The sequence below is a fragment of the Tauraco erythrolophus genome, chromosome Z, assembly GCF_009769465.1.
Source record: "Tauraco erythrolophus isolate bTauEry1 chromosome Z, bTauEry1.pri, whole genome shotgun sequence".
Lineage (NCBI taxonomy): Eukaryota > Metazoa > Chordata > Aves > Musophagiformes > Musophagidae > Tauraco > Tauraco erythrolophus.
This window is the reverse complement of record NC_141496.1, coordinates 10,602,525-10,623,148: the sequence shown is the minus strand read 5'-3', so window position 1 is coordinate 10,623,148 and position 20,624 is coordinate 10,602,525. Positions and strand designations below refer to the sequence as shown.

Sequence of the window (20,624 nt, the reverse complement as noted above, 5' to 3'; positions counted from 1 at the left end):
TCAGGCGGGCTGGGAGGTGGGAAACGTTGAGGAGACAAACGGTCAAGAGCTGATTGTGAGGACGATGGCTGAAGCCTGGCAGAGGTTTTGCAACGAGGTCGAGGCAGGTGCCTCCTTGGGGAGGTGGCAGAGAGAAGAGCGGGCGCGGGCCGAAAGGGTGGAGTTGAAGATTGTTTGGGAGGCCAGGAGGGCGCTCAGCAAGCCTTCTGGCCTGGGTTTCAGGAGAGCAGACTTGGGCCTCTTCAGGGATCTGCTTGATAGAGTGCGGTGGGATGAAGCCCTGGAGGGAAGAGGGGCCCAAGAAAGCTGTTTAATATTCAAGGATCACCTCCTGCAAGCTCAGGAGCGGTGCATCCCAACAAAGAGGAAGTCAGGTAGGAAGACCAGGAGGCCCGCATAGATAAACAAGAAGCTCCTGGCCCAACACGGACACAAAAAGGCGGCCTACAGAGGGTGGAAGCAAGGACACGTAGCCTGGGAAGAATACCGAGAAATTGTCCGAGCAACCAGAGAGCAGGTTAGGAAAGCCAAAGCCCTGGTAGAGCTAAATCTGGCCAGGGACATCAAGGGCAACAAGAAAAACTTGTATAGCTATGTCAGTGATAAAAAGAGATCTAGGGAAAATATAGGCCCTCGCCGTAAGGAAACGGGAGACCTGGCTAGCCGGGATGTGGAGAAGGCTGAGGTACTCAATGACTTCTTTGCCTCAGTCTTCACTGGCAAGAGCTCCAGCCGCACGGCCCGAGTCACAGCCGGCAAAGGCGGGGACTGGGAGAATGAAGGAGCGCCCGCTGTAGGAGAAGATCAGGTCCGAGACCATCTAAGGAACCTGAAGGTGCACAAGTCCATGGGACCTGATGAGGTACATCCGCGGGTCGTGAGGGAACTGGTGGATGAAGCTGCTAAGCCACTATCCATCATATTTGAGACGTCATGGGAGTCTGGTGAAATTCGCACTGGCTGGAAAAGGGGAGACGTAGCCCCCATCTTTAAAAAGGGGCAAAAAGAAGACCCGGAGAACTGCAGGCCAGTCAGTCTCACCTCTGTGGCCGGCAAGATCATGGAGCACATCCTCCTGGCAACTGTGCTAAGGCACGTGGAAAATAAGGAGGCGATTGGTGACAGCCAACATGGCTTCACTAAGGGCAAATCCTGCCTGCCTAATTGGGTGGCCTTCTGTGATGGAGTTACAGCATTGATGGATTGGGAAAGAGCAACTGACATCATCCACGTGGACTTGTCCAAAGCATTTGCTACTGTCCCACAGGACATCCTTGTCTCTGAAGTGGAGAGACATGGATTTGAGGGATGGGCCACTCGGTGGGATGAGGAATTGGCTGGATGGTCACACTCCAAGAGTTGCGGTCAAGGGCTCGATGTCCAAGTGGAGGAGACCAGTGACGAGTGGCTTTCTTCAGGAGTCAGTAGTGAGACCAGTGCTATTTAACGTCTTTGTTGGCGACACGGCGAGTGGGATTGAGTGCACCCTCAGCAAGTTTGCAGATGACAGCAAGCTGTGTGGTGTTGTGGACATGCTGGAGGGAAGGGATGCCATCCAGAGGGACCTTGAGAGGCTGGAGAGGTGGGCCTGTGAGAACCTCCTGAAGTTCAACAAGGCCAAGTGCAAGGTCCTGCACGTGGGTCGGGGCAATCCCAAGCACAAGTACAGGCTGGGAGGAGAATGGATTGAGAGCAGCCCTGAGGGAAAGGACTTGGGAGTGCTGGTTGACGAGAAGCTCAACATGAGCCGGCGATGTGCGCTTGCAGCCCAGAAAGCCAACCATGTCCTGGACTGCATCAAAAGAAGCGTGGCCAGCAGGTGGAGGGAGGTGATTCTGCCCCTCTGCTCTGCTCTCGTGAGACCCCACGTGGAATCCTGCGTTCAGCTCTGGAGTCCCCAGCACAAGAAGGCCATGGAGCTGTTGGAGCAAGTCCAGAGGAGGGCCCTGAAGATGATCGGAGGGCTGGAGCACCTGTCCTACGAAGACAGTCTGAGCGAGTTGGGCTTGTTGTGTCTAGGGAAGAGAAGGCTCCAGGATGGTCTTGTAGCAGTGTGCCAGCACCTGAAGGGGTCCTACGGGAAAGCTGGAGAGGGACCTTTTACAAGGGCGTGTAGTGATAGGACCATAACCATTCTATGCGCAGAGGTGAGCCGTATTTGGAGCAGGGCTTGGAGTCGGTGTTGAGTGGAGGTGTCTTGCCCCCACCCCAAAAACCGGTTCATGTACTGCGGAGACGAAAGAGACTGTCAAGGTTTTTGAAAAGATCTTTATTTGGTGTGAAATAAATAATGAAGTGAATAAATAGATGAAATCCATTGTCCAAATAAATAATCCAAGTTGTATAAATAGAGGAGCAGTCAGTGGAGGGTGAGGGTGCAGGGCCGTGGTTGCAGCGGCCGTGTCCGTCGGGGAGGGGAGGCGGGAGGCCGGAGGTGGGTGTGGGGCGGTGGTCCCGAGGCGTCGGAGGGGGTGCGGGTTGTTGGGGGTGGCGGGGCCGATGTCAGCGCATGGTGCGGGTGAGGTTGTGGAGGTGTTGGAAACAGGCGTGAGCTTCGAGGCGGACGTGGTCCCAGGTGCAGGCGCTGTGGTCGTGGGTGCGGAGGAAGTGCTGGATGTGCCGGAAGTATTTGTCGATGTGGAGCAGCAGGTGGCGGGTCCTTTGCATTTTCAGTAGCATTCTGTTGGCTGTCACACATTTCTCCATGTGGTGTAAATAATGCTGGATGTTGTTGAGGAGCTGTCGGTGTGCCTGGGCGTCCCAGTGTGGCGGTGTGCTTGGGCTGCTGAGGATGCCGAAGAGGCGCTGGAGGATGCGGAGGGCGGCAGCGGCGGCGTGCTGCGGGTGGTGGGTGTGGAGGAGGGTGTCTTTGAAGAAGGGCGCGTGGTGGTGGTGGCAGGGCGGTGGCGGGCTGGGATCCATGATGCGGAGGAGCCGTAGGCTGTCGGAGGCGAAGGCGTCTTCGTTTGGCCGCACGTGGTGGCAGGCGAGGGCGGCGGCGAGAGCCGTCAGGAGGAGCAGGAGCGCCGGAGCAGCGTGGCAGCGGCGGGGCCGTGGGGTTGCGGGCGCAGCCATGTCGGGGCTGTGGGTGGTGCTGGGCAGGAGCCTGGTCAGGCTCGGTGGTGGTGCGGGTGGGCTCTGTGCTTGGGGTGCTGCCGGGTGGCTGGCTTTATGCGATGCATAGGCTTTCCTTTCATCATCATCTTCATCTATGTAGAATTTCCCTTTTTCGTTTTCAGTTTTGCTTTCTGTTTATTTTCTTTTAAGTTATTCTGTTGCATTTGTCAACTGTGAGCCCAAGTTGGGTCTGCCTTTGGGAAGGGATCTGGTTTTTCCCAGGACTGCTGTCGAGGTGTGGGGCGGTGCTTGGTTCCTCTGCCGTTGTGGTTTGTTGTGGAAGTGAAGGCACAGCAGCAGTGGAGGCTTTCGAGGGAGCTGTGGTAGGGATGTTTTTCAGATTTTACTTTTCATCTCTTTTGTTATTTGCCTGCATTGATTTTACATTCAAGTTTTCTGCATACCAACATGTGTTTTTCTTCTTTCATGGTCTTATATTACATGTATATATGAGGCAATACGTGTTTTCGTTTATATCTTATTAACAAATATTTTTAGTTTTTCAACCTTTTCTCTTTTTCCTTCTCTAACATCTGCTGCTTTGCACGTGGAAGAGGTTTTCCTTTGTCTCACATATCTTACTGAATGTTTTTGTGGTTTCCTGTCATCCCCTGTACTGTCCAAGTTATTTATCCCTAAGTATGTTGATGTTTTGAAATAAATACGTAAATTTTGCAATAAATTTTTCATGCTGTGGTCATGGAATGATTATAATTTTCATATTTTAGGGGTTTTATTATATTTCGAATTTGTTATTCAATTACATAACTTTAGGTGTCTGCGAGACAGGAGCAAGTAGGAATTTGACATGCTATTGTGCTTACATCTAGAAAGTGAAAGCAGGCAGAGTGCCAAGTGCATGTCGTCACTGCTTCCTGGGAAACTTCCAGCAGTGAGAGTAGCACTGACTGCTGATACAGCAAGACTGAGCGTTTCTCCTGAGGTTTTGGAGAGTAGTGTGTTCTTTTTTTAATTTAAATCGATTTCAGAATCATAGAATGGTTTTGATTCAAAGGGACCTCAAAGATCATCTAGTTCCAACCCCCCTGGTAGGGCCAGGAACACATTTCATTAGATGAAGTTGCTCAAACCCTCCTTCAACCTGGCCTAGAACTGCTCCAGGAATGGGGCAGTCACAACTTCTCTCGCAAACCTGTTCCAGTGGCTCACCACCCTCAGAGTGAAGAATTTTTTCCTTAGATCTAATCTAAATCTTCCCTCTTTCAGTTTAAAGACATTGCCCCTTGTCCCATCACTACATAGTCCCTCTCCAGCTTTCCTGTAGGCCCCCTTTAAGTACTGGAAGGCTGCTAGAAGGTCTCACCGGAGCCTTCTCTTCTCCAGGCTGAATAGCCCCAACTCTCTCAGCCTGTCTGCATAGCAGAGGTGCTCCAGCCCTCGGATCATCTTCATGGCCGTCCTCTGGACCTGCTCCAGCAGCTCCATGTCCTTCATGTTTACAAGCCCTGGTCCTCATGGGGGATTTTAACAACCCTGACATCAGTTGGAAAAACAACAAGGCAGGGAACAAGCAATCCAGGGGATTCCTGGAATGCGTTAACGATAACTTCCTTATCCAAGTGATAGAGGAACCAACGAGGAGAGGTGCCATGTTAGACCTCGTTCTCGGCAATAGGGAAGGGCTGATAGGTAATGTTGAACTCATGGGTAGCCTTGGCTGCAGTGACCATGAGATGGTGGAGTTTGAGATCCTAAGGCCAGCTAAGAGGGGGAAGCTCAGCAAGCTTGAAACCCTCGATTTCAGAAGAGCTGACTTTCGCTGCTTCAGGAACCTCCTTGGTAGTGTGTCATGGGATAAAGCCCTGGAGGGTCTGAGAGCCAAGATTGCTGGTTGACTTTCAAGGATCATCTCCTCCAAGTTCACAGGCATTGCATCCCTAAAAGGAACAAATCAGGCAAAACCACCAGGAGACCTATATGGATGAACAGAGAACTCCTGGCTAAAATCAAATACAAAAGGGGATTGCACAAAGCATGGAAGCAGGGACCGGTAACCTGGGATGAGTACAAGGAAGTTGCTCGTGTACTCAGAGACCAGGTTAGAAAAGCTAAGGCCCTGACAGAGTCAAATCTGGCCAGCAATATTAGAAATAACAGAAAAGGGTTTTAAAGATATGTGAGAGAAAAAAGAAAAATGAGAGAGAATGTGGAGCCCCTCTGGAAGGATACAGGTGACCTGGTTACTAAGGACGGTGGAGATGGCTGAAATATTCAACAACTTTTTTGCCTCAGTCTTTTCTGGCAACCACTCGAACCACACCACCCAAATCACAGAGGATGTTGGCTGGGTCTGGGAGAGTGAAGAACCAGCCAGGGTAGGAGTTGATCAGATCCGGGAACACCTAGAGAACCTGAAGGTGCACAAGTCCGTGGGACCTGATGAGATACATTGATGGGTCCTGAAGGAACTGGCGGCTGAAGTTTTTAGGCCACTAGCCATCATATTTGAGAGGTCCTGGCAGTCTGGTGAGGTTTCTACAGATTGGAAAAGGGCCAACATAACCCCCATCTTTAAAAAAGGGACCAAGGACAACCCTGGAAACTACAGACCAGTCAGCCTTACCTCTGTGCCAGGTAAAATCATGGAATAGATTCTCTTGGCAGCTGTACTAAGGCACATAAAAAATAACCAAGTGGTTGGTGACAGCCAACATGGCTTCACTAGGGGCAAGTCATGCCTGACTAATTTAGTGGCCTTCTACAACAAAGCTACAGCGCTGGTTGACGTGGGTAAAGCAATGGATGTTGTTTTCCTGGACTTGTGCAAGGCGTTTGACACTGTCCCACATGACATCCTTGTCTCTAAAATGGAGAGACATGGATTTGACAGATGGACCAGTCGGTGGATAAAGAACTGGCTGGATGGTCGCACTCAAAGAGTGCAATGGTGCAATGTCTACATGGAGACCAGTGTCAAGCGGTGTCCCTCAGGGGTCTGTTCTGGGTCCAGTGCTGTTCAGCATCTTTGTCAGCGACATGGATGACGGCATTGAGTGCACCCTCAGGAAGTTTGCCGATGACACCAAGCTGCGTGGTGCCGTGGACTCACTTGAGGGAAGAGATGCCACACAGAGGGACCTTGATAGGCTTGAGAAATGGGCCAGTGCAAACTGCATGAGCTTCAACAAGTCAAAATGCAAGGTCCTTCACCTGGGTCAGGCCAATCCTAGGCACAAATACAAACTGGGCACAGAGTGGGTTGAGAGTAGCCCTGAAGAGAAGGATTTGGGGGTGTTTATAGATGAGAAGCTCAACATGAGCCGGCAGTGCGCTCATGCGGCCCAGAAGGCCAGCCGCATCCTGGGATGTATCAAGAGAAGCGCGGTCAGCCGGTCAAGAGAGGTGATTCTCCCCCTTTACTCTGCTCTTGTGAGACCCCACCTCGAATACTGTGTCCAGTTCTGGTGTCTCCACCATAAGAGAGACACAGATTTGTTGGAGCTTGTTCAGAGGTGGGCCACAAAGATGATCCAGGGGCTGGAGCACCTCTGCTATGAGGACAGGTTGCGGGAGCTGGGATTGTTCAGCCTTGAAAAGTTGAGACTTCGGGGGGACCTAATAGCTGCCTTCCGATACCTGAAGGGAACCTACAGGAAGGCTGGAGAGGGACTTTTTACAAGAGTGTCCACTGATAGGACAAGGGGAAATGGGTTAAGTTGAAGGAGAACAGATTTAGATTAGATCTTAGGAAGAAATTCTTCAGTACAAGGGTGGTAAGACTTTGGAATAAATTGCCCAGAGAAGTTGTGAATGCCCCCTCCCTGGAGGTGTTCAAGGCCAGGTTGGATGGAGCCTTGAGTAGCCTGGTCTAGTTGAGAGGCGTCCCTGTCCATGACAGGGAGGTCAGATTAGATGATCTCTAAGGTCCCTTCCAGCCTATGCCATTCTATGAATCTATGATTCTTGTGTTGGTGACTCCAGAGCTGAACACAGTATTCCAGGTGGGATCTCACGGGAGCAGAGCAAAGGGGCAGAGTCACCTCCCTCGACCTGCTGGCCACACTCCTTTTGATGCAGCCCAGGATACGGTTGGCTTTCTGGGCTGCCAGCACACATTGCCGGCTCACGTTGAGCTTCTCATCCACCAGCACTCCCTAATCCTTTTCCGCAGGGCTGCTCTCAACCCATTCTCCGCCCAGCCTCTACTTGTGCTTGGCATTGCCCCTACCCACGTGCAGGACCTTGCACTTGGCCTTGTTGAACTTCAGGAGGTTCTCACAGGCCCACCTCTCCAGCCTCTCAAGGTCCTTCTGGATGGCATCCCTTCCCTCCAGCGTGTGAACCACACCACACAGCTTGGTGTTGTCAGCAGATTTGCTGAGGGTGCATGTGTATGTTGATGCTGTAAATTCTCTCTGTGTTTATTTATTATTTGTGTGTGTGTGTGTTACATTGGCGTATGTTTTCTGTTCTGATAGTCTGTTGCAGAGTGCTTTGTAGCAGAGATCTTACAAATACGTAGCTGGTGTGCATGCTACCTAGCAAGCTGCTTGGTGGTGATCTGCTACATCAGATAACTTACCGTTGTCCAGTCCTTTTCTGTCTCACTTTTTGACTGAATTCCAGATATTTCAGTTTTGAGTTCAGGCACCTTCTGCCGTGCACCTTTTGTAGGTCAGGAAATACCTGTGGTGTTCAAAGAGTAGATTGTCTTTTCTGATGTTTACCTGTGGGTGGGCGTGATGTACAAAGGCAACTGGCTTGTGCTCAAATTTCTCAAGGTTTTTTTATTTTCAACGTGTGTATGCACAGATGTGTGGGATAGGAGTATGCAGTGCTGGTGTGTTTTTCCGCCATCTGAGAGCCAGTGGAAATAATTGCAATCCTTACACCCTTTTCTCTTGTGAAGTTGGCTATATTTTGTCTGGTTTATATAGAGGAGAATGGTAACATGCCAGTTCCAGTTCATATCCACCAAACGCTGTAGAGATTACTCTCCGTATCTGCTTTTGGGGGCATTTTCCTTGGAAGGGGACAGGAGTGTTGCTTTTGAGTCACCTGCTATTACTTTTCATGTGAATTTGGTTGTGTTTTGTTAAGTGATTCCTGCCATAGTTGATAACATGGAATTACCTAGGAAGGAAAGGATGAGGAAATATGGCACCATTTCTAGTTACAGAAAGCACCTGCAGTACTAAATCGTTGCTGGATTATTTCATGTTCACTGATGGAGGAGTGGGTGTAGGAAACAGGGAGGTGATGCACAGAAATGCAGCAGGGTGGAAGGTGTTGTCAACTCAGAGAAAGCGTTTGAGGTGCTGGGGGATTTGCAGAGAGGGATGTGAAGGAGGAGGATGTTTTTCCAGTGTTGGAGAACATGTGGAAATGGATATGTTAGCAGTTAAAGCATTAACTCTTGATGGATTGGAGATGGTGAGGAATCGGGAGGAAAAAATCTTAGTAGAGTACCAGCCCCACATGTGGAGTTCACCCAGAGAGGGGAGGGCAAACTTTTCTGGTTTTCTGCCAAACTGAAGACAAAATGCTTCTTTGGTTTTGCTGTCATCTCAGAGCATGAGCTTTCTAGGGAGAGGACTGCCTTACATTTCTGTAGAGGAGCTAGAATAATAATCTAAGGCAGTGGCCTCCACCTTTTTTGATCACACACTTCACCAATAAAAAATTTGTGAGCACTGTCCCCCGATATATTTTTATTTCTAAATGATGTACATATACTAGTGTACTAATATATATGTTATAAAACATACACAAAAATAAAAAATAAAAAAGTATGAGAGAAAGGTTAAACAAACACTATTTTAAAATTTTTAAACTTTTGTTTATTAATGGTACCAGAAACATTTTCTTCATGCACCCGAGTGGATTGTCTGGCACACCTCGCTTTAGAGACTACTGATCAGAGCTGTGCTGTAACGTAGTTTAAATTTTCCAGTCATCAAGTACGTCGTGGTTTATCCCCAGCCAGCAACTAGGCACCATGCAGCCGCTCGCTCACTCCCTGCCCCCCCGGTGGGATGGAGGAGAGAATCAGGAGAGTTAAAGTGAGAAAACTCACGGGTTGAGATAAAGTTTAATAGGTGAAGCAAAAGCCACAAGCAAAGCAAAACAAGGAATTCATTCACTGCTTCCCATGGGCAGGCAGGTGTTCAGCCGTCTCCAGGAAAACAGAGCTCCGTCATGCATGATGATTTCTTGGGAAGACAAACAGCATCGCTCCGAATGTCTTCCCCTTCCACCATTATATGAGCATGACGTGATATGGTGTGGAATATCCCTTTGGTCAGCTGTCCCAGCTGTGCCCCCTCCCAACTTCTTGTGCACCCCCAGCCTCCTCGGTGGCGGGGTGGGTTGAGGAGCAGAAAAGGGCTGGACTCCGCGTAAGCACTGCTCAGCAATAAACAAAACATCCCTGTGTTATCAGCACTGTTTCCAGCACAAATCCAAACCAGCCCTGTACTGGCTACTGTGAAGAAAATTAGCTCTGTCCTAGCCAAAACCAGCACAAGGTCGTAACTTTTTTTCTCCGTTTTGTTTTTTTTTTTTTTTTTAAGTTTTTAAATGTTTGTGCTGTTTTCTTAGCTGACATTTCCACTCTCAGAAAACAGGCCACGGTACAAGAGTGTAAAACCTTTAGACTACATCCAACGTTGCGATTACGGTGCTGGCCTGACCCCAGATCTTTCCTGATAGTCTGTTGCTGCTCTGGGTGCAGTCTCACTGGAAGATGACAGCTCAGAGCTGAGGACTGGGAGGGGAAAACATTTAGTCATTGCCGTTAAGAGATGAAATATTTGTATATAATATTAAAAATTACTATTAAGTAGGTTTATTTTGAAGTTGAAGATCCAGGTAAATCTAAAACTGCTGTAAGTGATAAGGTCAGCAGCTTCTGCCCAAACTTCCTTTAGTTCTTCCTTTTTGAATTTTCTTAGGCATGTAATATAGGATTCGTAAGAGCTGTCCAGCTCTGTTACAGTTTTAACTATTAATGAACGATGTTGCCTCTTTCCCAGGATTACTATGGAATTACATTCCCTGCTCCTGCAACCTTGACAGGCAGAGATGGGAGCCTTACTAACAACCCATACTCAGGTGAGTGCTATTTAAAGACAAGGATGGGGAGGTGTGCTGGTTTCTAAATGCAGGTCACCCTGCATTGCTGAAAGACCAATCATTTTTCCTTTCTGTAAGCCGTTAAACCCATTAGTCCAAACTGGTCAAACAAAAGCAAGCATCTCCTTCTCAACCCTGACATTGGTCTTTCTTCATGGTTTTGGTCAGTAATTGGTACGTGACCTCTGGGAATAAGTTGGATAGCCTTTGAGAATAAGTGCAGAATTGTTACAAATGTAAATGCAGTGTCATCTAGTGCCCTCACCGAGACCATACAGGTGCTTGAAAAGTCTTCCATAGCTTAATCATTCTTCTCAAAATTCAGCTGGCTTGCTTTCCTTTTTTGGCACTGGAATAGGCCCCCTTCAGCAGCTCCCCATACGTTGTTGCTGCTCTTTAAGCATTTGTATGTTCCCAGCAGGAGCTGCATCTAGCAGACTCTCCCTCACTCTCTCCAGTGTAATGGAGCATTCCCAAAAGCATGTGGTCTAAGACGCCCTTCCTCCTTCTTGCTCTTGCTCTTCAGTTATCATTGTGCAAAGATCACATTAATGCCATCTGGGATTTTCAGCCAGTGGTTTTCATCCACTGCTGTCTGATTACAGCTTAAGACTGTAGCCATAGATGTTATAATGTCCATAATGATGTTATGAAGTATTGTCATACTTCTTGATAACTAGCAAGAAGGAATACTGGTCAGGAATGGGATAGATGTGATTGATGTATGACACCTCCATAGAAAACAAGTGAACGTGCTGGTCTGTAGGCTGCCAGAAGATGCAAGTATTCGGTAGTTTTCTGCTTCGTAATCACTTCTCTCGGGAGGCTGCTTTTGGGTTAATAACCGTATTTCCCTTCCTGCTTCTTCAATAAGGTGGCCCACGATGCAAGCCTTGCTTTCCTGGCCTTCAGCTACTGTCTCCAGAACTTTGGTGGTGTGAGGAACCAGACATTTAACTAGTCACGCTTGACAAATAAACAGATATTGACAAAAATATGCCCATCATTGCCTATAAATCCTAACCTGCTTTCAGCCCATGAAGCTTAGCTAAACAGTTTAACCTCCAGGAGAGTCACACTTTAACCCAACAACCATTTGCTCTTTGGCTATTTACCATACTTCTGCTTTTAGCGTGTTTTATTGCAATGACCTGATAGTACTGAATCTGCTCAGACCGTGTGAGATAGGTAAGTATTGGTATCTCCATTTTATCAATGGATTAGCCATGGCACAGAGTTCCGTGCCAGAAACAGGCAATGTCCCTGTGGCCATCAGGAACAGAGACCAGGAGAGCGCTTCCCATGAACAACCGCAAACTTTCAAGTGTAGGATGTGCTCTCTTCTGTAGTTGTCTACTTGTATTCAGAGAGTTTGAATCCTTTGAGTCCTCCACTTTTGGAGTGGCTTTGATAGCTTTTCTGATCAGTTCTTTCTTTTGCAGGTGACGTAGCAAAATTTGGCCGTGGGGATTCTGCCTCCCCTGCTCCTGCTACCACACTCGCCCAGCCGCAGCAGAACCAGACGCAGACTCACCATACGACTCAGCAGCCCTTCCTCAACCCGACCCTGCCCCCAGGGTACAGCTACACTGGCTTACCTTATTATGCTGGTGTGCCCGGTGTACCCAGTGCATTCCAGTATGGGCCAACCATGTTCGTAAGTGTGACAACCTAAACTGTAACCCTCCCTTTGTGCCTCTCTGGTTTTGCTCTCTCCAGCCCAAACCTTCTACATCTCAGAATCACAAGATGGTTTGGGTTGGAAGGAGCCTTCAAAGATCATCTGATCCAACGACCCTGTCATGGGCAGGGACATCTTTCACTAAATCACGTTGCTCCAAGCCTCATCCAACCTGACCTTGAACACTTCCAGTGAGGGGGCACTCACAGCTTCTCTGGGCAACCTGTTTCAGTACCTCACCATCGTTGTCGTAAAAAAGGTCTTCCCTATGTCCAGTCTAAACCTACCCTCTTTCCATTTAAAACTGTTGCCCTTAGTCCTGTCACTACAGAGCCTGGTAAAAAGGTTTTCTCCATCTTCCTTATGAGCCCCCTTTAAGTACTGAAAGGCTGCAATAAGGTCTCCCTGGAGCCTCCTCTTTTTCAGGCTGAACAATCCCAACTCTCTTAGCCTTTCTTCATAGGAGAAGAGTTCCAACCCTCTGATCATTTTTGTGGCCTTCCTCTGGACCTGCTCTAACAGGTCCTTCTTGTACTGGGAACCCCAGAGCTGGATACAATACTCCAGGTGGAGTCTCACAAGAATGGAGTAGTAGTGTCTTCCGCAGTCTGCAAGAGATCTCCAAAAATGTGCAAGCGTGAGAAAATAACTGCAATCCCTTCTCCAAGAAAACGGGCAATTTAAAAGGCCATAACTCATGGGCTCCTGCACAGGTTACTGTAAATAGCGGACAGCTGCAGCTCATGAACCTAATGTTCCTGAAAGCCCTTACCAGTCTCTGGAGAGTCAAGGGGAAACCCAAAGCTCAGTCAGCTGAGAGTGCCTGGGAAACTCTTTCAAGGATGGAGGAGAGACCCCATTAAACCAGAGAGCAGAGCTGATAGTTACAGGAGGAAGAAGGTTATTTGGAGAGAGGTGATGCTTCAGGCAGAAGGGTAGATGAGTCTATTTTAGGGCCCTGTAGGACAGTGTTTTATGAATCACAGAATCACAGAATGTTAGGGATTGGAAGGGACCTCAAAGGATCATCTAGTGCAATCCCCCTGCCTGAGCAGGACCATCTAGATCAGATCACACAAGAACGTGTCCAGGTGGGTTTGGAACATCTCCAGAGAAGGAGAATCCACAACCTCTCTGGAGAGCCTGTTCCAGTGTTCTGTTACCCTTACTGGGAAGAAGTTCTTCCTCATGTTTAAGTGAAACCTCCTATGTTCCAGCTTATATCCATTTCCCCTTGTCCTATCATTGGATGCCACTGAGAAGAGCCTGGCTCCATCCTCATGACAGTCACCCTTTCCATATTTATAAACATTAATGAGGTCCCCCCTCAGTGTCCTCTTCTCCAAGCTAAAGAGACCCAGCTCCCTCAGCCTTTCCTCATAAGGGAGATGCTCCACTCCCTTCATCATCTTTGTGGCCCTGCGCTGGACTCTCTCAAGCAGTTCCTCGTCCTTCTTGAACTGGGGGGCCCAGAACTGGACACAATATTCCAGATGTGTCCTCGCCTCATGAAACAGCCTCAGGCAGGAGTTGATGTTTCATTTGGTTCTGGAGGAAGAGCACTGTGGTTGCTTCTTCTTGGGTTTGTGGGTAAAAATCCGCTGTTTACAGTCAGTGTATGAAAGAAATACGCAGCCTGTTGTGAGACAGGGCTGCACTGCAGTCAGAATGGCGGCTCCAGGAGAAAACCTGAGACTTGCACGAAGCCACTAGAGCAAGTCACTGCTGGAAGCATGAGTGCCATGTCCCACACCATCCCAGTGCTCCGAACTCCAGATTATATTTCCCACGTGAGCTGGCGGTGCCTTCCCCACTAGAGGGCAGAGGGAACTTGGGTTTTTCATGCCGATCCGCACTGAGCAGCGCCTTTTGTTCCCTTCCTTTGTCCAGGTACCTCCGGCATCTGCGAAACAGCATGGAGTCAACCTGAACACCGCGTCGACTCCTTTCCAGCAAGCAAGTGGCTACGGGCAGCACGGCTATGGAGCGGGTATGCTTGCCGCTGCGCTTTTCACGTGAGCATCTGCAGAGCTGCTTGCACACTGTAACACCTTGTCTTGTACACACCGGCAGGCTATGATGACTTAACGCAGGGAACGGCAGCTGGAGATTACAGCAAAGGAGGCTACAGTGGGTCATCTCAAGCACAAAACAAATCTGCTGGCACTGGACCTGGGAAAGGTAACACGTGAGACTTGAGGTTGCTCTTGAGTGTGGGATTTAGGGCAAACTCCCAGTATTGCCAGTGCTGTGCAGTCAACACAGCAGCCAGCTCTAAACAGGGTCATGATCCAAGCTGTTTCTCCATCTCCCGTATACAAAATGCTTTTTAATGCCCCAAGTGTTCCTTCTAAACCTCGTGGCTGAACTTTGCATAAGGATTTTTTGTGGCTCTTGCACAGCTTTGTCCACAGTTATACATGGGAGAAGTAGTGGGATGTTGCCTCTGCCCAAGTTTTCTTTGCTGAAGAGTAGTGGTCCTGCAGCAATGCTGTATTTTTGAAGCCTAAGCAGTTGGATGCTGCTGCTGAAATGGTCCTCTGCCAAATAATGACTAGATTTTGAGTTTCTTGGTAGGCACCTGAGATAGTTGTGTGTTTGGAGCAAGCAGGGCAGTTCACACATCTCTGGGCTATTGTTTCAGCTGCTGTCCATACATGCTGTAACTCATTGCATTGTTTCATGCCTGGAAATGTTTCCTTTGTGACTGTAAGGCTGAAGAATTTATGCAGTTTACATGAAAGCTTTATTCTGCACATGCTGGTTAGACCTGAGAAATGTACACTGAACTGCTTAGCACTAACTAGTTCACCCTTGGGCTTAAGCAAATACCAAGCATTTCTGAGCATTTGAAGCACCAGCTGGACTGTCTTCAGCCAAGAGCTGATCACTCTCTCCTCTGTGGAGGAGCAAGCCAAAAAGGAGCACTGTCCTAGGAAGGGCACAGCCGTAGAGCAGTGAAAACCTTCTGAGTTCAGTCCTCTGACTCACTGGCCAAAGGAACTGCTTGTTTTATTCTGATCCAAGGGAAATGATTAGACTCTTTATAAGACTGTGAACAAGTGGCTGGTTTGAGAACTACCTTGCTGGTAAGTGAGTGTTTCTGAGCCTGTTGTGGCACCAGCTGGTCCAGGTGGAAGCCATCCTGAGTCATTACCCCTTTAAGAAAAGGGGTAATAGCTTTAAACTGAAAGAGGGCAGATTTAGATTAGATATAAGGAAGAAATTTTTTACTCTGAGGGTGGTGAGGCACTGGAACAGGTTGCCCAGAGAAGTTGTAGATGCCCCATCCCTGGAAGTGTTCAAGGTCAGGTGGGATGAGGCTTTGGGCAACCTGGTGTCCCTGCCCATGGCAGGGGGGTTGGAACTAGATGATCTTTGAGGTTCCTTCCAACCCAAACCATTCTATGATTCAGCGATACTAATTTTCTCAGGGCAGAGGAGCATTGCAGACCTCACCCTTCCACACGATGTGAAATGGCAAGGGGTTAAATGTATAGCAGATGCTGAGTCTCATCACTCAGTGCGCTACTGAAAAGCTCTTGAATGCTGCACTAGAACCAAACACATCCCTAATCCTAGGGGTAAGCCAGCTTTTCATGAGCTTAAATGAGTTTGGTGCAGCCAGCTGCTGCCTAGTTAAGTGCATTTGAATCCAAGTGATAACCGCTGGGTCGTGGACATGAGCGACTTATCCCAGTACGATGGTTTCCCGCTTTGCAGCAGGAGCAAGGAACCAAGCCCTTTCTTCTGTTCCTGTGTGGGATTGGCATGGGTCTGAGAGCATGGAAAACCCTGGGCTGGCCAGCAGCAGCAGCAGGGCTTGTGGTGTAGTGGCTGTGGACAAAGGTACATCCACCGAGGCCAACAGAGGTGCCAGGATCAAAGCACAGGACTCATGCTGGGTGGTGGTTGACTTTCTCATTGTTGGTGTTTTTTTTTTTTGTTTGTTTTCCAGGTGTTTCTGTGACCTCAAGTAACACAGGTGTGCCTGATATCAGTGGCTCAGTCTATAACAAGACTCAGGTGAGCAATGCTGGACACTCCTCCCTGGTGGCCTGAGGCCAGGCCGATGGCTGCTCCTGTGGAGCACTGGTGGCTGGGGCCGTTCTCAGGCTGGTCAGTCTCAGGGTCAGCAGGCTGCTGCATTCCCTGCGCTGTTTGCTGTTGGAGAGGAGTCTCACCTTCTGTCCCACCACTTCTGCCGTGTCAGCTCCTGACGGCAGCTGCTGGCACAGGCGCAGTGCTCTATGGTGCCCACGCTCACCCACGCATGCTGTGCCCTGGGTGCAAACCAAGTGTGGTGGCATCAGTGTTTTTAGTCAAAATAACCCCCAAATAGGTGAGTCAGGAGGCTGTTTGCTTTTCACCAGAGAGACCAGTCAGTAGTGCCCACCCCTAACATTCATGTCCCATGCTCTCCTGTGGCTGTTGCTCAAATTACAGCTTTTCAGGGAAAGCACAAAGTACTTTGACAAGCTGTGATGTGCAGCTGGCTTATGTCCAGCTCCTGTTTTGTCTTCCTTGCACCTGCAGCCAGGGGAATCAGTGGGTGGCTGTGATCCATGCTTACAGGTAAGAAGCCAGGTCTCAGCTACACACTTTAGCGTTAGGAGTCAAGCTTTGGCCAGTGGGAGGAAAATCTTATGCAAGTTCTTCTTTTGTTTTTGTTGGGCCTCCTTGGATGGGTCAAGTAACTCCAGGCTGAGCCTGCACAACGTGTGAAGGACTGATTTCAGGCAGCTGCTGCCATCCCGTGTCCTACTGAGTAAAAAGAGGTCAAGGAAAAAAGGAACACAGTAGCTGTGGAAATGAAATGAAATAAAATAGAATAGAATACAATAAAATAGTATAAAATAAAATAAAGTCAGAGGCATTAGTGCAGAAATATGAGTGAGAACAGGACCGAAACTCATCTGCTGAAGTGCTCACAGGTATTTGATGTGACTTGGGTTGCTGACAGGGTTGGTGAAAGTTTCAGCTGATGTGTGTTTGGGCCACTCTTCTTCTTGTCTAGTCACCATGAGGCTGCTCACACCAGTCTCTGATGCTGTCTTCCTCACCTCCCATGCAGACATTTGACAAGCAGGGATTCCACGCTGGCACGCCGCCTCCCTTCAGCCTGCCGTCTGCTCTCGGATCAACTGGGCCCCTGAACCCTGGTGCTGCCCCAGGTTATGCTCCAGCCCCATTTCTCCATATCCTGCCTGCGCATCAGCAGCCTCATTCCCAGATGCTGCATCACCATCTTCAGCAAGATGGGCAGGTGAGTCAGCCTCTTCTGCCTCTACAGTGTGCCAGAGGGCCGATCGCTCCCCCCCACCTCCCGGCAGGATCTAGGGGGTTTTTGCTTCCTTCTGGTTTTTGTTTTGCTCATTGGGAAGGGGCCTTGACAGTGATTGCAGACTGACAGACTCGATGCTGTGGACCAGCTTGGGGAGGGAACCTCAAGAAGTTCAGCAAGGCGAACTGTCAAGTCCTGCCTCTGTGGAGTAACAACTGCACGCACCAGTATGTGCTGGGGGCCAAAGCAGCTTTGGACAAAATGCCCTGGGGGTCCTGGTGGACACTAAGTTGACCATGAGCCAACAATGTGCCCTTGTCACAAAGAAGGCCAAGCATCCTGGGCTGCATTAGGCAAAGTATCACCAGCAAGCTGAGAGAGCTGATCCTTCCTCTCTGCTCAGCACTGGTGAAGACACACTTGGAGTCCTGTGTCCAGTTTTGGGCTCCCCAGAGAGACATGGATGTACTGGAGAGTCCAACAAAGGGCCACAACGATAGTGAAGGGACTGGATCATCTCTTCTATGAGGAAAGACTGAGAGAGTTGGGACTGTTCAGCCTGGAGAAGTGAAGGCTCAAGGGGATCCTATCAATATATATATAAATTCCTGAAGGGAAGGTGCAAAGAGGACAGAGCCAGGCTCTTTTCAGTGGTGCCCAGAGGCAGGACCAGAGGCAATGGGCACAAACTGAAACACAGGAGGTTCTGTCTGAACATTAGGAAACACTTTTTTACTGGGATGATGACCCAGCATGGGCACAGATTGTCCAGGGAGCTTCTAGAGTCTCTGTCCTTGGAGCTGGGTGGACGTGGTCCTGCGCAGCTGGCTCTAGATGACCCTGTTTGAGCAGAGGGGTGGGACAAGATACCTTGAGAGGTCCCTGCCAGCCTCAGCCAGCCTGTGATTCTGCGGAGGGGCCATCCTGATGTGGGGTGCGGAGAGATGGGCTGTGAGGCGTAAAGCTGAGGCAGGTGCGGCTGTCCCCTGGCTGCGCCAGGAGAGCAGGACACAAGCGCTCGCATTGTAACTCTGAGGGAAAAGTGGAGCGTCTCCTTGCAGGTTCCATGTTGGCTCTGATTTGGTTTCACCAGCACCTGCTTTTTCCTTTCCTCACTATAAATATTCCTGAAAAAAGAGTGTTCCGCCTTAGAGTCTAGAAATAGGAAGTGACTTTTCTCTCCGAATGTGTGACATCCTTGGCTGGTGCACCACCTCCATTCACCTTGAGAGAGCTGCTTTGCTGTCCTCAGTTCTGCTCCTCTCCTTTCTTGTGCTTGAACCTGTCTTGGGTGGGAGGGGGGTGGGATGGCGCATCCCCATGCTCCTGCTTAGTGTCTCTGTGGCCGTTCGTTCTGGATTGTGAGGCGTGGAGATGTTACAGAGCAGAAATGGATCCATTCTGGGGGGGAGCATCGCAGCTTTGGTGGGTGTCAGGGCTGTCCCTGGGTGTGGCAGCTCTTCTGGTGATGTTCGTGTAGGCTTGTCTTCCTGGGAGCACTGATGCCCATGTCTCCTTCCTTTCTGATTTCTAGGGTGGATCTGGCCAACGCAACCAACCCAGCACCATGCAGCAAAAGTCTCAGGCTACCAAAACCGCCTATGGCACTTCTCCATACTGGACAAACTAAATCTGAAAAACCGGGGAGGGGGGAGAGAATGAAAGGAAAGGAAGAGAAAAAAAAAAAACAGAAGAAAAGAGAAAAAGAAAAAAAGCCGAAGCCCATTCCTAGAATTATTAGGAAAAGAAGTAACTGCTCTCAGCCAAATGTCTGTGCGGGGAGAACTGCAACCAGCCATCCATCCTCTGTGTGACTCGCCCGCTTCCTCTTTGAGTTGCTGTTGTATGTAATATATTTATGTATGTATTTGTAAATGTAATAGAGCCTAAATGTGGTTTTCTGCATCTTGCAGCCTGTTTTATTTACTTTGTAGGAAAACTAATTATTCATTTCCCATCTGCACCAGGGCATCCTTCCTTGTTTTTTCAAGCTCTATGGGCTTTATAACTCTGTCAAAGACGAACTGCGCCATTTTTTTGGAGCTGGAGCCCATTTATTTAATGCAGTTCTAAATTCAGGCAAATAAGGAGGCTTGCCCTTCTTGTGCCACCCTCTCCCCCCACCCCCCCAAAAAAAAATATCAAGATGTGTCCTGTCAGTTTGATTTCTGCCCCCAGCCCCCAATATAGCTGTTACTTTTAAAGACAAAAAAAAAAAAAAAAAAAAAGAAAAAAAGTGTTTTTTAGGCCTTCCCCTTTCTTTTGTCTCTTTCCTCCCTCTTGCTGTGGAAGATGAACTCTCATGGGCAGTTTGGTCACTGTGGCCCTGAGCTGCAGCCTCGCCTTTTTATTTTTGAATTTTTGAATAATAAAAAAAAAAAAGACAGGGTTTTCTTTTTTGTTTGTGTTTTTTTTTGTTTCTTTGTTTTTTTGTTTCTCTAGCAAGAGACTTCGGATGGCTCAGTGTGTCCTGGAACCTCCTTTGCATCATTAGAGGCAAAAACTATGTAGCGGTTTCTTAAATAAAAGTATAAGCTGTGTCTTGTACCTCTTTTTGCCCCGAGCCACCCTGCCCAGGAAAGCCAGAGCTAACGGATGGAAACTTCACCTTTCCCTCCCCACTTTTTTTAAAACAAAGACCGTGGAGGCAACTCCTGGTCCTTCTTGTCCTGCACCAGTGCGGTGAATGTTTTAGGAGTTTCATTTCTTTTTAGCCCTTCCTCCACCTAATAAAGATCTGAGCGTATCACTGGTGTTTGTCTGCATTTTCAAAGGCTCCAGGAGCAGTTTTGCCTTTACAGCCTGTCCCTTTCCACGTGCTCCTGCAACGAAAGCTCAGCTGGGAGGGTCAGAGCAGCAGACGGATCTGCAGGGGGATGCCAAGTACTGTGACAAAGGTGAGTGCGCCTTGGTGCTGAGCCATCTTCACACACTTAGCTTCTTGCTGATGGAAATCCATTTGCTACCCTACAGGTCTAGGTCAGTCCTTAAGCGTGTGTCAGGGTCCAGAAGTGGCAAAAGGCAACACATGAGAGTTGGTGCAAATGCACAGGGGCCACTCAAGCCTTAGGTTTGTTGCAGAGCAGCTGTGAGGGGCACTCCCTTGTGAGGACTTCAGCCAGAGCTTCTCTCTTGTCCCCAGCTGCCCGACTTCCATCCTCCGTTACGGCCGTGGGCAGGGAAGGGCAGTGCTTCCATGCCTGGAGGTGGGGAGCTGCGTTGCTCTCTGGCACCCTCCTCTTCCCCAGCACCTTCCTCAGTGCCGTGGGGTCAGGCAGCACAGTGCAGTCAGCCACAGGCACGCTCATCTCCAGGCAAGACGAAAGGGGGGTGTTTTCCCATTTCCTTATGCTGTCTGTTCCAGCAGGGCTCTTCTGCAGTTCTGCAGCAATTTCCTCTCTAATGCCTTGCTCCCCAGTCTGATGGTAGAGCCAAGCTTGCTCAGCT

General features: G+C 49.0%; 2 protein-coding genes across 4 annotated transcripts in view; one reads left to right on the top strand and one right to left on the bottom strand.

Annotated features, from left to right (window-relative positions):
• The window catches only part of UBAP2 (ubiquitin associated protein 2), a 119,781-nt gene extending 100,933 nt beyond the window's left edge, over positions 1–18,848 (top strand). For all 3 annotated transcript variants that reach the window (XM_086630046.1, XM_086630045.1, XM_086630044.1), the window contains 7 exons: positions 10,113–10,191; positions 11,655–11,869; positions 13,784–13,883; positions 13,967–14,074; positions 15,852–15,919; positions 16,968–17,159; positions 18,712–18,848. In XM_086630046.1, the coding sequence (XP_086486172.1) occupies positions 10,113–10,191; positions 11,655–11,869; positions 13,784–13,883; positions 13,967–14,074; positions 15,852–15,919; positions 16,968–17,159; positions 18,712–18,807 (858 nt within the window). In that variant the 3' untranslated portion in view covers positions 18,808–18,848. The remainder of the gene's footprint in view (positions 1–10,112; positions 10,192–11,654; positions 11,870–13,783; positions 13,884–13,966; positions 14,075–15,851; positions 15,920–16,967; positions 17,160–18,711) is intronic.
• On the bottom strand, positions 2,503–3,075 carry LOC147526313 (interferon-like). Its single transcript, XM_086629511.1, has one exon. It carries the CDS (start codon positions 3,073–3,075, stop codon positions 2,503–2,505), a length of 573 nt encoding a protein of 190 aa, XP_086485637.1.
• Positions 18,849–20,624: the final 1,776 nt, after the last annotated feature.

Coding starts and splice junctions, on each gene's coding strand:
- LOC147526313 (XM_086629511.1), bottom strand. CDS start 3,075: ATGGCTGCGCCCGCAACCCCACGGCCCCGCCGCTGCCACGCTGCTCCG.